The 15,638-nt window shown below is 47.8% G+C and overlaps 1 protein-coding gene across 7 annotated transcripts in view; it reads left to right on the top strand.

Moving 5' to 3' along the window:
• Nucleotides 1-15,348, top strand: part of LOC100934822 (BTB/POZ domain-containing protein KCTD12-like) — a 36,471-nt gene extending 21,123 nt beyond the window's left edge. For 4 of the 7 annotated variants that reach the window (XM_031944331.1, XM_031944329.1, XM_031944328.1 and 1 more), the window contains 3 exons: nucleotides 12,974-13,054; nucleotides 13,171-13,308; nucleotides 14,489-15,348. In XM_031944331.1, the coding sequence (XP_031800191.1) occupies nucleotides 12,974-13,054; nucleotides 13,171-13,308; nucleotides 14,489-15,021 (752 nt within the window). In that variant the 3' untranslated portion in view covers nucleotides 15,022-15,348. Of the gene's footprint in view, nucleotides 1-12,479; nucleotides 12,594-12,973; nucleotides 13,055-13,170; nucleotides 13,309-14,093; nucleotides 14,225-14,488 lie in introns of those variants that run through there. The other 3 variants (XM_031944333.1, XM_031944334.1, XM_031944332.1) reach the window with 3 other exon arrangements.
• The last annotated feature ends 290 nt before the right edge of the window (nucleotides 15,349-15,638 follow it).

Raw genomic sequence — 15,638 nt, 5'->3', positions numbered from 1 at the left:
TTTTTCTATGCTTATATGTCCCTTTGTCTATATGTCTCTATCTCTCTGTCTCTATGATTTTATGTCCTTTTATCTGTATTTCTCTATCTCTCTGTCTCTATGATTCTATGTACCTTTGTCTCTATCTCTCTTTCTTTATACTTCTATGTCACTTTGTCTCTATCTCTCTGTCTCTCTGTCTCTATGACTCTATGTCCCTTTGTCTCTATCTCTCTTTCTCTGTGATTCTATGTCCCTTTGTCTCTATGTCTCTATCTCTCTGTCTCTCTTTTTCTATGATTCTATTTCCCTTTGTCTCTATGGATCTGTCTCTTTTTCTCGATGATTATATGTCCCTTTGTCTCTATGTCTCTATCTCTCTGTCTCTATGATTCGATATCCCTTTGTCTCTATCTCTGGTTCTCTATGATTCTATATCCCTTTGCCTCTATCTCTCTTTCTCTATGGTTCTATGTCCTTTTGTTTCTATTTCTCTGTCTCTGTGTCTCTGTGATTCTATGTCGTTTGTCTCATCTCTGTCCTACGGATTCTTTTGTCCCTTGTCTCTATCTCCTTTCCTCCATGATCTCTTGGCCTTCTCTCTCTCCGTCTCTATGCCCCATGATCTCATGTCCCTTGTCTCATCTCCTTCTCTGGCTATGATCTCATGTCCTTTTGTTTCTATTTCTCTGTCTCTGTGTCTCTGTGATTCTATGTCCTTTGTCTCTATCTCTCTGTCTTTATGATTCTATGTCCCTGTATCTCTATGGCTCTGTCTCTCTGTCTCTATGATTCTATGTCCCTTTGTCTCTATCTCTCTTTCTCTATGGTTCTCTGTAACATTGTCTCTATCTCTCTGTCTTTGTCTTTATGATTCTATGTCCGTTTGTCTCCTTTTGTTTCTATTTATCTATCTCTCAGTCTCTATAATTCTATGTCCCTTTGTGTCTATCTCTGTCTCTATGATTCTATGTCCCTTTGTCTCTATTTCTCTATCTCTCTGTCTCTATGATTCTATGTCCCTTTGTCTCTATTTCTCTATCTCTCAGTCTCTATAATTCTATTTCCCTTTGTGTCTATCTCTCTTTCTCTATGATTCTATGTCCCTTTGTCTCTATTTCTCTATCTCTCTGTCTCTATGATTCTATGTTCCTTTGTCTCCATCTCCTTGTCTCTATGGTTCTATGTCCCTTTGTATCTATCTCTCTTTCTCTGTGATTCTACGTCCCTTTGTCTCTGTCTCTCTGTCTCTATGATTCTATGTCCCTTTGTCTCTATCTCCCTGTCTCTATAATTGTATGTCCCTTTGTAACTATCTCTGTATTTCGATGATTGTATGTCCCTTTGTCTCTATTTCTCTATCTTTCTGTCTCTATGATTTTATGGCCCTTTGTCTCTGTCTCTTCTATGACCCTATGTCTCTTTGTCTCTGTCTCTCTGTCTCAGTGATCTCTCTATGTCCCTTTCTCTCCTTTCTTACTCTTTCTCTATGATTCCATGTCCCTTGTCTCAATGTGTCTCCTCTCTGTTTGTCTCATGATTCTATGGTACCTTGTCTCTGTCTCATCTCTTTTCTATGATTGTATGTCCTTTGTCTCTATGTCTCTTTCCCTCTGTCTCTATGATTCCATGTCCCTTTGTCTCTATCTCTCTGTCTCTGTAATTCTGTCCCTTTGTCTCTATCTGTCGTTCTCTGCGATTCTACGTCCCTTTGTCTTTATGATCCTATCGCCTGTCTCTCATGATTCCCATGTCCTTTTGTCTCGCTCTCTATGGGTCTCATGCCCATTGTCTCATCTCTGTCTCTTTGTCTCATGATTCTATGTCCCTTTGTCTCTATTTCTATCTCTGTCTCTATGATTTTATGTCCCTTCGTCTCATCTCTTTCTGTGACTCCTGCGTCCCTTTGTCTCCTATCTCTGTCTCTGTGACCTCATGACCTGTGTCCCTTGTCTCTCGTCTCTGTCTCTGTCTCAGTGATTCTATGTCCCTTTCTCTCTATCATTCTTTCTCTATGATTCTATATCCCTTTGACTCAATTTATCTATCTCTCTGTCTCTATGATTCCATGTCCCTTTGTTTCTATCTCTCTATTTCTATGATTCTAGGTCCCTTGGTCTGTATTTCTCTATTGATCTGTCTCTATGATTCTATGTCCCTTTTTCTCTATCTCTTCTTTCTGTCTCTATGATTCTAGGTCCCTTGGTCTGTATTTCTCTATTTCTCTTTCTCTATGATTCTATGGCCCTTTGTCTCTATTTCTCTATCTCCTGTCCTATGATCTTCTATGTAATGCTTTCATTTCATCTCTCCGTCTGTATGATTCTATGGGTCTCTTTGTCTCTATCTCTCTCTTCTATGCCTCTATGTCCCTTTTGTCTCTTTGTCTCTGTCTCTCTGTCTCTGTGTAAGATTCCATGTCCCTTGTTTCTATCTTCTTCTATGATTCTAGGGTCCCTTGTCTCAATTCTCTATCTCTGTCTCCTATGGATTCCATGTCCCTTGTTACGGTCTCCCTTTCTGGAGGATCTCCTAAGTCCCTTGTTTTGTGGCTCTCCATCCCTGTCTCATGATCTCTATGTCCCTTTGTCTCTATCTCTTCTATGATTCATGCTTTTTCTTCATCTCTCTTTCTCTGTCTCTCTGGCTGATTCTATGTCCCTTGTTCTATATTTCTTTCTATGATTCTATGTCCTTGTCTCCTGGCTTTTCATCTCCTGTTCTATGACTCTATGTCCCTTTTTCTCTATGTCTCTGTCTCTCTGTCCCAGTGATTCTATGTCCCTTTCTCTCTGTCATTGTTTGTCTATGATTTTATGTCCTTTTGTCTCAATTTCTCTATCTCTCTGTCTCTATGATTCCATGTCCCTTTGTCTCTATCTCTCTATCTCTAGGATTCTATATCCCTTTGTCTCAATGTCTCTATCTGTTTGTCTTTATGATTCTATGTACCTTTGTCTCTGTCTCTCTGTCTCTTTTTCTATGATTCTATTTCCTCTTCTCTCTATGTCTCTATCCCACTGTCTCTATGATTCTATGTCCCTTTGCCTCTATCTCTCTTTTTCTATGATTCTATGTCCCTTTGTCTCAATGTCTCTATCTGTTTGTCTCCATGATTCTATGTACCTTTGTCTCTGTCTCTCTGTCCCTCTTTTCTATGATTCTGTGTCCCTTTCTCTCTTTCTCTCTGTCTCTATGATTCTATGTCCCTTTCTCTCTATCTCCTGTCTCTATAATTCTATGTACCTTCGTCTCTATCTCTCTATCTCTATGATTCTATGTCCCTTTGTCTCTATCTCTCTTTCTCTGTGAATTTATGTCCCTTTGTCTCTATTTCTCTATCTCTCTGTCCCTATGATTCTATGTACCTTTGTCTCTATCTCTCTTTTTCTATCATTCTTTGTCCCATTGTCTCTATGTCTCCATCTCTCTAACTACATGATTCTATGTCCCTTTGTCTCTATCTCTCTTTCTCTATGATTCTATGTCCCTTTGTTTCTCTCATTCTGTTTCTCTTTTTCTATGATTCTATGTCCATTTGTCACTATCTCTCTGTCTCTCTGACTCTATGATTCTATGTCCCTTTGTCTCTATCTCTCTGTCTCTATAATTCTATGTCCCTTCGTCTCTATCTCTCTATCTCTATGATTCTATGTACCTTTATCTCTATCTCTCTTTCTCTATAACTCTATGTCCCTTTGTCTCCTAGTCTCTGTCTCTCTGTCTCAGTGATTCTATTTCCCTTTCTCTCTGTCATTCTTTCTCTATGATTCTATGTCCCTTTGTCCCACCCCTCTATCTCAGGTTCTATGAGTTCTATGTCCCTTTGTGTCTATCTCTCTGTCTCTGTAATTCTATCGGCGCGTCCCTTTGTCTCTATCTCTCTTTCTCTGTGAATCTATGTCCCTTTGTCTCTATTTCTCTATCTCTCTGTCTCTATGATTCTGTATCCATTTGTCTCTATCTCTCTTTTTCTATGATTCTTTGTCCCGTTGTCTCTATGTCTCCATCTCTCTAACTACATGGTTCTATGTCCCTTTCTCTCTATCATTCTTTCTCTATTATTCTATGTCCCTTTATCTCAATGTCTCTATCTCTCTGTCTCCATGATTCTATGTCACTTTGTCTCTATCTCTCTGTCTCTCTGTCACTATCTCTCTGTTTCTCTGTCTCTTTGATTCTATGTCCCTTTGTCTCTGTTTCTCATTCTCTATGATTCTATGTCACTTTGTCTGTATTTCCTCATCTCTGTCTCTCATGATTCTATGGTCCTTTTCCATCTCCATCTCCATGATCTCTATGGCCCTTTGTCTCATCTCTTCTATGACTCTATGTCACTTTGTCCTTTGTCTCTGTCCTCTGTCTCAGTGATTCCATGTCCTTTCTCATCATCTCTATGATTCTATGTCCCTTTGTCTCAATTCTCTTTCTCTCTGTCTCTTGCTGATTCCATGTCCTTTGTTACTATCTCTTTCTATGATCTGCTGGTCCCTTGGTCTGTATTTCTATTTCTCTCTTTCTCCATGATTCTATGGCCCTTTGTCTCTATGTCTCTTTTTCTATGATTCTATGTCCCTTTGTCTCAATGTCTCTATCTGTTTGTCTTTATCATTCTATATACCTTTGTCTCTGTCTCTCTGTCTCTTTTTCTATGATTCTATATCCCTTTGTCTCAATGTCTCTATCTGTTTGTCTCCATGATTCTATGTACCTTTGTCTCTGTCTCTGTCTTCTTTTTCTATGATTCTCTGTCCCTTTCTCTCTTTTTCTCTGTCTCTACGATTCTATGTCCCTTTGTCTCTATCTCCCTGTCTCTATAATTCTATGTCCCTTGGTCTCTATCTCTTTTCTGTGATTCTACGTCCCTTTGTCTCTATCTCTGTGTCTCTCTGTCTCTATGATTCTATGTCCCTTTGTCTCTGTCTCCCTGTCTCTATAATTCTATGTCCCTTCTTCTCTATCTCTCTATCTCTATGATTCTCTGTCCCTTTCTCCCTTTTTCTCTGTCTCTACGATTCTATGTCCCTTTGTCTCTATCTCCCTGTCTCTATAATTCTATGTCCCTTGGTCTCTATCTCTCTTTCTGTGTGATTCTACGTCCCTTTGTCTCTATCTCTGTGTCTCTCTGTCTCTATGATTCTATGTCCCTTTGTCTCTATCTCCCTGTCTCTATAATTCTATGTCCCTCTTCATCTCTATCTCATAGATTCTATGTCCCTTTGTCTCTATCTCTCTGTCTCTATGATTCTATGTCCCTTTGTCTCTATCTCTTTTCTATGATTCTTGTCCCGTTGTCTCTGTCTCCATCTCTCTAACTACATGATTCTATGTCCCTTTCTCTCTTTCTCTCTGTCTCTACGATTCTGTGTCCCTATGTTTCTATTTTCTATGATTCTATGACCCTTTGTCTCTATCTCTCTTTATGACTCTATATCCCTTTGTCTCTATGTCTGTGTCTCTCTGTCTTAGTGATTCTATGTCCCTTTTTCTCTATCCCTCTTTCTATATGATTCTATGTCCCTTTGTCTCAATGTCTATATCTGTTTGTCTCCATGATTCTATGTACCTTTGTCTCTGTCTCTCTGTCTCTTTTTTCTTGTTCTGTTCCCTTTCTCTCTTTCTCTTGTCTCTCTGATTTTATTCCCTTTGTCTCTATCCCTGTCTCCATAATTCTATGTCCCTTCGTCTCTATCTCTCTTTCTTGGTTCTTTTCCCTTTGTCTCTATCTCTTTCTCTTAGTTCTTGTCCTTTGTCTCATCTCCCTGTCTCTATAATTCTTGTCCCTTCGTCTCTTCTCTCTTCTCTTGGGTCTAGTCCTTGTCTCTATCTCTCTGTCTCTATAATTTATTCCCCTTTGTCTCTATCTCTGTCTCTATTTTCTTTCCCTTGTTTTTCTCTTTCTGTGTTCTTTCCATGGTCTCTTTCTCTATCTCTCCTGTCTTGTTCTAGGGCCTTTGTCTCTATCTCTCTTTCTCTATGACTGTTGTCCCTTTGTCTCTTTGTCTCTGTCTCTCTGTCTCAGTTTTTCTATGTCCCTTTTTATCAGTCTTTCTCTATGATTCTATGTCCCTTTGTCTCAATTTCTCTATCTCTCTGTCTCTCTGATTTCATGTCCCCTTGTCTCTATCTCTCTATCTCTGTGATTCTATGTCCCTTTGTCTCTATCTCTCTGTCTCTCTGTCTCTATGATTCTATGTCCCTTTCTCTCTTTCTCTCTGTCTCTACAATTCTATGTCCCTATGTCTCTATTTCTCTTTCTCTATGATTCTATGACCCTTTGTCTCTATCTCTCTTTCTCTATGACTCTATGTCCCTTTGTCTCTATGTCTTTGTCTCTGTCTCAGTGATTCTATGTCCCTTTCTCTCTATCATTCTTTCTCTATGATTCTATGTCCCTTTCTCTCTTTCTCTCTGTCTCTCTGTCTCTATGATTCTATGTCCCTTTGTCTCTATCTCTCTTTCTCTATGATTCTATGTCCCTTTGTCTCAATGTCTCTATCTGTTTGTCTCCATGATTCTATGTACCTTTGTCTCTGTCTCTCTGTCTCTCTTTTTCTATGATTCTGTGTCCCTTTCTCTCTTTCTCTCTGTCTCTATGATTCTATGTCCCTTTGTCTCTATCTCCCTGTCTCTATAATTCTATGTCCCTTTGTCTCTATCTCTCTTTCTCTGTGATTCTATGTCCCTTTGTCTCTATCTCTCTGTCTCTATGATTCTATGTCCCTTTGTCTCTATCTCTCTATCTCTATGATTCTATGTCCCTTTGTCTCTATCTCTCTGTCTCTATGATTCTATGTCCCTTTGTCTCTATTTCTCTATCTCTCTGTGTCTATGATTCTATGGCCCTTTGTCTCTATCTCTCTTTCTCTATGACTCTATGTCCCTTTGTCTCTTTGTCTCTGTCTCTCTGTCTCAGTGATTCTATGTCCCTTTCTCTCTATCATTCTTTCTCTATGATTCTATGTCCCTTTGTCTCTATTTCTCTATCTCTCTGTCTCTATGATTCTATGTCCCTTTGTCTCTATCTCTCTGTCTCTCTGTCTGTACGATTCTCTGTCCTTTTGTCTCTCTCTCTGTCTCTCTGTGCTTGTGTTTCTATATCCTTTCGTGTGTGTCTCTCTGTCTCTCTCTCTCTGTGTATCTCTCTTTTTGTGTCTCTGTCCCTGCTAGGAGATCTGTGTCTGGTGAATGGGCTGACCTTGGCATTCAGTGCGAGCTTCCTGCTGTCCCCCTTGGCCTTTGGGATTTGTTTTCTTTGCCGTCAGCTATGACTTTTGGCCTGGAAGGGGAGCCGAGGAGTGTGGCCGTGAGTGCCTCCCCAGGGTTCGCAATGGGCGGAGGAGAAGTCCCTCCGTTGTCCATGTTTCCGGGATCTCCCCTGGGCCCGAGGAGTGTCGGCTATTGTCTTAAAGAACCTAGGGCTTGCCCCCCCCCCGATCTTTTGGGCCCGTTTGAAAGCTTTTGGGGAGCCTGTCTGTGATCCCGCCCCCGCCCCCCGTGTCCTGATTTTCCAGGATGGAGGGAAGTGGCGGCTTATTGGGCATGTCTGGGGTAGACAGAGCTTCTGGGCCCAGGAGGCAGCCGCCCTGCTCCTTCGCTCTGGTTGCTTGGGCCCATTTCTGGGCCCCCCGGGTCAGAAAGAACATCGCTGCTCAGTGGCCTGTCCATGACGTCTGTTGTGGTGTGCAGATAAGCAAGCACTGAAGCCTTAGGCCTTGAACGGTGTGCCGAGGTTTCTGGGCAGTCCTGGGGCTTCCCAGCGAGGCCTCAGAGTGAATGTTTAGCCTGCCCGAGAGCCCAGAGCGGGCCCATACAAGCATTCGGGAGCTTGGGGCCCCTCTGTCTTCCCGGTGTTCTTTGTCTTCTCCGCATCTGGGGACTTGGGGGACTCCCTCTCTTCCCATGCTGCCCTTTGCGAAAGGCCAGAGGAGCGCCGGCCTAGCCTTGGGTCCCCCCGGGAAGCTCTCCAGGGTCCTGGACCGGCCGCGGTTCTGAGGGACAGGAAGTGGGCGGGAGTGCCCCCTTCCCCCAGGAAGTCTGTCCCCGGCTCCGTTTTCTCCCCTCCCTGTGACAGGCCGGGCCGCCCTTGGGCAGCCCCATCCCTGGACCCCAATCCGCGGGACCCTCCAGGCGAGGCCTCGGAGCCGGCTCCGTTGCAGCCCTCATCCCCCTCCCTGCGGTCGCTGGCCAGGGCGGAGGGGCCGTGGGGCCCCGGGGGCCGCTCTTCTCCCTGGGGTCGCGGCCTCTGGGCCGGCTCGGGCGGTGGAGGCCTGAGAAGCTCCCGGGGATTATGGAGGAGGCCGATCCAGGCGCCCGAGGGCCCGCCCGGTGGGGGCCGTCGCCTTGGTCGCTGGCTTGTTTTGAGTAAGAAAACATCTGGCCGAAGGTCAGAAGATCGAGGGACATCTGGCTGCCTGGGACACATGCGGGCCAGAGGGGAGGGTCACGGCCCGGGCGCAGACGGGCCTTTCCTGTTTACATTCTCGGGCTCCATGGCAGTCGGCAGTGACGCACGGACCGGCTGCCGGGCAACCGGGGCTCCCACCCAAAAGTGGCGGCTCCCCGGCCCCGCCTCCCCTCCCACCGCCGTCCCCAGCCGCTCTGGACTCGTAAGTCCCGGGGTCCCTAGGGCGCCCGGAGAGCCCACGGGCAGTGGAAAGGTTGGCCCCAAGGGACAGGTGGGTGAAGGAGGACACGGACAGATAAGACAGGGCAGAAAGAGTGGGGGACACACAGGATACAGAGACAGAGGGAGAAAGAGACAGACAAAGAGATAGGAAGACAGAGAAAGAGACAGAGACAGAACTATTAGAGAGAGACAGATGGGGAGCTCAGAGAGACGGAGACAAAGGCGGACACACACACACACAGATAGAGAGACACAGAGACAGAACGGTCCAGTAGATGGCTGGCTGATTATCGCTTTCTTTTCTGCTCCTGGCCTGGCTAATGACTTCCCGGCCTGGGAAACAGCCCCTCCGGCTGCTGGCTTCAGGGAGGCTGTCCCTTCCTGTGTTTGTGTTGCTGATGCTGCGCAATGTCCCTCAGACAGGGCCGTTAGATTGAGACAAAACCCTCGGCTTCGCCCCTCTGAAAACGGGAACTGCACGGATCATTCTTCCTACTCCTCCTTGAAGGGCCCTAGAAACTGGTTCCCCCAAGAGGATCCCGACGCAGACGGGCCGCACGAGAGCTCGAGTCTCAGATAGTGCCCAGACTTCTTTTTGAGAGAATCCAGATTCTCCTCGGGGGGTTCTGAAGGCCACTCTCCAGAGGGAAAGCACGCGAGCAGACTGCTGCTTCATAAGAGAGCCAAGAGAACTGAGGCAGCCCAGAAAGGAGGACTTCTCCAAGGTCTCTCCCATTACAATGCCCCAAGCGCACCAGTGACATCTCGGTGTCCATGCCCTTGGACTCAGATATCCCATCTGGGCGTAGAACTCCACGCACGAGGAAACTGTTCAGTTCTGCCTTGTGATAGCAAGTATGGCAGAGACATCACAGCAGCCTGCTGGGTGAGAGGCGGCTAAAAGAGCCGAGCTCCAATTCACGGACAGCTGTGGGGCTACAATAAAGAATGAACAGGAAGAGTGCAGCAAACCTCCTGGAGGCGGCTGTGGATTCCTGCAGAGGGAGGGAGCAGAAGCAGCCAGGAAGACAAGCGATATCATAACTAGAACAGAGTCTGTGGAAAGAGCAACAAATAAAGGCTGCGTGCTGGTGGGATTGTAATTGGCTGCCTCTCCACCCAGAAAGGACAAAGTGCATCTTTGTTCTCTAGGGGGCTGAAAGTCGAGGGACCGGGATACACTGTTGATGCCTCCAGTTTGCTGGACCTTCCTCCTTCCTCCCTTCCCTTCCTTTTCCCTTCCCTTCCCTTTCCCTCTTCCCTTCTCCTTTCTCTTCCCTTCCCTTCCTTCCTCCTTCCTTTCTTCCCTCCTTCCTTTCTTCCTTCCCTCTCCCTTCCTTCCCAAGACTGGGCCCCCCTTCAGTCTCTCCTTCTCCTCCCCCAGTGCTCTTCCTTCCCTTGCTTCCTTCCTTCTGGCTTCCCTCCACTCCTTGTTTCCTTCCCTTTGCTCTTCCCTCCAGCCCTTGCTTGGGGCCTAAGCCGGCTCGTTTCCCCTTCCCTTCCATAAATGACTTTCCGGCTTCCTAGGCGGCTTTTCCTTCAAGGGCCCCCTCTTCCCTCCCTAACTCTTAGCCAATGGCTCCTGCTTTTCCTTCTTTCCTTCTTCCCCCCAAACCCCAATCCCTCTTTTTTCCTTCCTTGCTTCCTTTTCCTTCATTTTCCTTCCTTTCCTTCCTTCCCCTTTCCCTTCCTTCCCTTCTTCTTCCTTCTCCTTCCTTCCTTCCCTTCCTTCCTTCTTCCTTCCTTCTTCCTCTCCCTCCCTTCCTTTTCCTTCCCTTCCTTCCTTCCTTCCTTCCCTCCCTCCTTTCCTTCCTTCCCTCCTTCTCCCTCCCTTCTCCCTTCCTTCCCTTTCTTTCCTTCCCTCCTTCCTTTCTTCCTTCCTCTTTCCCTCTTCCTTCTTCTTCCTTCTTTTCTTCCTTCCTTCCTTCTTTTCCTTTTCCTTCCTTCCTTCTTCTTCCCTTCTTCCCTCTTCCTTTCTTCCTTCCTCTTTCCTTCCTTCCCTCCTTCTCCTCCCTTCTTTCTTCCTTCCTTCCTTCCTTCCTTTCTTCCTTCCCTCTTTTCCCTTCCTTCCCTTCTTCCTTCCTTCCTCCCTCCCTTCCCCTTCCTTCCTTCCTTCCTTCCTTCCTTCCTTCCTTCCCCTTCCTTCCCTCCTTCCCTCCTTCCCTCTTTCCCTTCCTTCCCGCCTTCCTTCCCTCCTTCCTTTCTTCCTTCCCTCTTTCCTTCCTTCCCTCCTTCCTCCCTCCCTCCCTCCCTCCCTTCCTTCCTTCCTTCCTTCCTTCCTCCTTCCTTCCTTTCTTCCTTCCCTCTTTCCCTTCCTTCCCTTCTTCCTTCCTCCCTCCCTTCCTTCCTTCCTTCCTTCCTCCTTCCTTCCTTCCCGCCTTCCTTCCTCCTTCCCTCCTTCCCTCCTTTCCCTTCCTTCCCTTCCCTTCCTTCCCTTCTTCCTTCCCTTCCTTCCCTCCTTCCCTCCCTTCCTTCCTCCCTTCCTTCCCTCCTCCCTCCCTCCCTCCCTTCCTTCCTTCCTTTCTTCCTTCCCTCTTTCCCTTCCTTCCCTTCTTTCTTCCTTCCCTTCTTTCTTCCTTCCTTCTTCCTTCCCTTCTTCCTTCCTTCCTTCCTTCCCTTCCTTCCCTTCCTCCCTCCTTCCTTCTTCCTTCCTTCCTTCCCTCCTTCCTCCCTTCCTTCCTCCTTCCTCCTCCCTCCCTCCCTCCCTTCCTTCCTTCCTTTCTTCCTTCCCTCTTCCCTTCCTTCCCTTCTTCCTTCCCTTCTTTCTTCCTTCCTTCCTTCCTTCCCTTCTTTCCTTCCTTCCTTCCCTTCCTTCCTTCCTTCCTTCCTTCCTTCCCTTCCTCCCTCCCTCCCTCCTCCCTTCCTTCCCGCCTTCCTTCCCTCCTTCCTTTCTTCCCTTCCCTTTTTCCCTTCCTTCCCTCCTTCCTCCCTCCCTTCCTTCCTTCCTTCCTTCCTTCCTTCCTTTCTTCCTTCCCTCTTTCCCTTCCTTCCCTTCTTCCTTCCTTCCTCCCTCCCTCCCTTCCTTCCTTCCTTCCTTCCTTCCTTCCTTCCTTCCTTCCTCCCTCCTTCTTCCTTCCTTCCTTCCTTCCTTCCTTCCTTCCTTCCTCCTCCTTCCCTTCTTCCTTCCTTCCTTCCCTCCTTCCTCCCTTCCTTCCTCCTTCCTCCCTCCCTCCCTCCCTCCCTCCCTTCCTTCCTTCCTTTCTTCCTTCCCTCTTTCCTTCCTTCCTTCTTCCTTCCCTTCTTTCTTCCTTCCCTTCTTCCTTCCTTCTTCTTCCTTCCTTCCTTCCTTCCTTCCTTCCTTCCTTCCTTCCTCCTCCCTCCCTCCCTCCTTCCTTCCGCCTTCCTTCCCTCCTTCCTTTCTTCCTTCCCTTTTTCCCTTCCTTCCCTCCTTCCTCCCACCCTCCCTTCCTTCCTTCCTTCCTGGAAATGGTTCTCTGGGAAATAAAATGATGGAGAACAAAAGAGATCCAGAAAAAAGAGATACCTTCATTCTGTTCTTTTTTTAAACATTTGAAGCGCTAGTCGGGAAACAGGGTTACATAAAGGAAGAGGAAGGAGGGCTAGGATTCCTAGCCCAGAGAAAAGCCAGTTCAAAGGTCCCGAGGTAGAAGACATAGTGTTGTATGTAAGGATCATCAGGGAGGTCAGTTTGACTGGATTGTAGTGCCTGGAGGGAGGTAAGACCAGGCTGGAATGGGGCGGGGGGAGTTGGGCCAGGTTGGAAAGGACTTCTGAGGCAAAATGGAGAACTTTCTACTTGATCCTAAGTAGTGATTAGAACTTATAATAAGTCTGTTTCCTTCTCTGTTCTTCTGTCTCATCTGTCTCTGTCAGTGTCTCTCTTGTCTGTTTCTCTCTGTCTCTCTTTCCCTCTGTGTGTCTCTGTGTCTCTAGCTCTGTCCCTCTGTCTCGTCTTTGTTTCTGTCTCTGTCTCTCTCCCAAAGCAGGCACGGCATGGCAGAAATCTGGTCAGGAACTCCCAAAGGTTATGTCCGATTAGGGTGTGGGAGGGGATTTCCCCGGGCTTAAGGCAGGCTGGCTGGAGAGTGGATCACTGGGTCCCTGGGCTGCCTCTGGGTGGCTGAGCTCCGGTCCTCCCTGACCCTGGCTGGGGCCGCTGTGCGCTCTCCCTGGCTCATGCTCCCACGGCTCATAGCTTCTAATTGCGTTCACTTAGAGAGACCTCAAACCCCCCCTGGAGGGCCCCCTCCTTCCCTCTTGAATCCTAGGTCCCCCTCATTCACCCAAAAGCTTGGCCGGCTATCTCCTGTCATTCGCTGGGGGGGGGCTTGCCCTTGGGGGGGTAAAACCTGGAGGAGCCAGGAAGCCGGAGCCTTTGGGCAGCTGCATGTTTTGTTTTCTTAGGGAGCCCTTTGGCAGTCGAAGAGCAAGGTGCTGACCCCGTGTCAAGCTGTTCACCTGAAAACAAGCTGCAGAAAGTTTCAAGTAAGCCCATTCCCTAAGGTCTGGTGGGTAGGGAGGCAGTGCCCACCAATGCTTGGGCAGGGCTCCTGAGGACGATCACTCTGAGCTTCTGACCCGCCTGTGTATTTTTTCATCAGTCGCACATGTACATGGCCGTGGGGCGAGGCTTCTCCCCACCTGGACCGAGCTGAAGACATCCTCAAGCACCAAGAGGCCCCTCACTGCCCTACTTAAATATGTCCCATTGATGGGGAAGTTGTACCATGTGGCTTCTGGTTTGTGCCATTCACTCCTGATCTCGATCTGCCTTGTGGGAGCCCGGGGGCTAAACCAGATACATAGAGAAATGGGCTCAGCTGCTAATCTGGGGAAGGGGGGCGAGGGCCGGGCAAGTAGCGCATCTCTTTGAAATGGCCAACCTTGCTCTGAGATGAGATCGCTAGTGGGCGTCCCTGAGGTGCTTGACCCCATGCTCCCTAGCTCTCATTAGTGCTACGGGTAAAGGCCGAGATGGTGGGCTTGGTGAAAGTGCATGCAGTTCATTCCGTGCCGGGAGGGTTGTGGCGCAGGCTCAGCCTTCCCGGAGAGCTTGACTGGCTATAAAGGACTGGGCTAAATCGAATGGGGGTGTGATTCATTGCATTCACTTAGAGAGAGCTCAGCACTCAGTGGCCCCAAATCACCGTCCTCCTTCCCTCTTGAATCCTAGTCCCCCTCATTCACCTATAAGCATTTAGGATGCGTATGAAGCCTTCTCTTTAGAAGCTTCAGAAGGATGAGATGAAGGTCATGGGCTTAGACAGAAGCATTTTGGGATGGCCATTGCTAGAGGGGGAGCACTTTGGGGGTCTTTGAGATCATGACGTATGAGGGTCGATTAAGGGAACCGATAATGTAGATATCGGTGGAGATGATCTGGGCATGCATTTCGAGGATGATTTGATTTGTCGTGAGCTGCAGTGGAGTTTGGCCTCTAGAGAACCAAGGGAGAAAACAGGGTGGCTATTTGGGAGAGGCCGATAAAAAGGCAAAAAGTCTTAACGATTTGATCTGTTCCCAGTGAAGCGGGCCACGGAGGAGCTCGGTTCCCGCTCACTGGAGGTCCACGAGCAGAGGTTGTATGACTGCTCATCAGGCAAGTCGTAGAGCTGAGGATTCCCGTCCACTTGTCCCGTGTTAGGATCGAGCCAAGTGAGTTCTCTCTTGGTTCTAATGTTAGGCCGCCATCCTTTAGAGATCATTGGGGCGAAAAAGAATCTTAGATCCCGACTGATCCAACCCCCTCATTGTATAGATTAAGAAACTGAGGCTAGGAAAAGTGAATGGCTTACACAAAGTAACTCCTTCCATGACTGCGGAGAAGTGAAAAGGTCAGAGTGGTCTCCTCCCAGCTTCTAACGGTTTGTTTCCTTTCCCTCTATTTTCCTTCCCCTCTTTCCCTACCCTGTTGTCTAGGAGACAGCAAAGAGGAGGTACCCAAGTTCAAAACCATTTGGGAGCCAAAGCCGCACCCAGCGGATGACCTGAGCGTGGGAGTTGTTTCCGGGCCCCACAGATTCACGGTTTCGATCCACGAGCCGAGTCATCGGGACGTGGCTTGTGTGGCCAGTCTGGCTAACATCGACTCCGTCGAGGACCAGGCCTCTCAAGATCCTAGGAGACCTGAGCCCCAGCTGTTGGTCCCTTTTGTCTGGCCCGAGCAGGGTCCCTGCCCCTCGAGGCCAGAATCTATTCATTATTGCCAGCCCTTCAAGCGTGTGAGGAAGGTCAAACAGTTGACCCAGAGATGGAATAGCGAGGATTCCAGTGTTCCAGAGACAGTAATGGATAACGAATCGGATAGAGACCAGGTCAGCGAGGAGAGGAGACGCATGGCTATGGAACTGGACAAATGTATTGAGGAGTTTCGCAAAATTAAGATCCCGTGCACTTTCCCTAACAAGAAAAGGCCATGGCAGAGCGAGCTTCTCCAAAAGTACCATGTTTAAAGCCAGAGGGAAGAGCCAGCACCCACTCCCACCGACGCCATCACGCTGCAATCTGCTGCCATGTGGAAGTGCTTTGGAATCATCCACTTCTCTTTTTGATATCGTCATGAGTGGTGTGTGTGTGTGTGTGTGTGTGTGCATGTGTGTGTGCGTGCGTGTGTGTGTGTGTGTGTGTGCGTGTGTGTGTTGAGTGAGTGTGTGAGCAAGGGTGCATGTGTGTGTGTGAAGATCTTTTCTGAATGTTCAAGCTGATTTCTACATTCCCCATGGACAGTTTCTGACCTCTGAAACATTGTGGTCGTGTTGAAATAAATTCCCCTCTGCCAATATGGAGTAATTGCTTATTTCTTTAGTGCGAAGGTGGGAATTTAGAGCCCATTTAGTCCAACTCCCTCTTTTTAGGGAATAAGGGCCCAAAGGAGGAAAGTCTCTTAGGATTATGGGAGCTTAAAGACCATCTGCTTCAATCCCCTGAACTTACATGTGACCCAAGGCTCCGGGTGGTCCTGGCGATGACTTCAAAGGTCTTTGGCTCGTACTGGCCCCAGCCGGAGATGATTCTGGGAAAGCATATGGCGAGGTATCTGCAAATATGGGCAACAGGGTCTTCTAGGCTT

The sequence above is a fragment of the Sarcophilus harrisii genome, chromosome X (assembly GCF_902635505.1).
Source record: "Sarcophilus harrisii chromosome X, mSarHar1.11, whole genome shotgun sequence".
Classification (NCBI taxonomy): Eukaryota; Metazoa; Chordata; class Mammalia; order Dasyuromorphia; family Dasyuridae; genus Sarcophilus; species Sarcophilus harrisii.
This window is presented reverse-complemented; position numbering and strand designations above follow the sequence as displayed.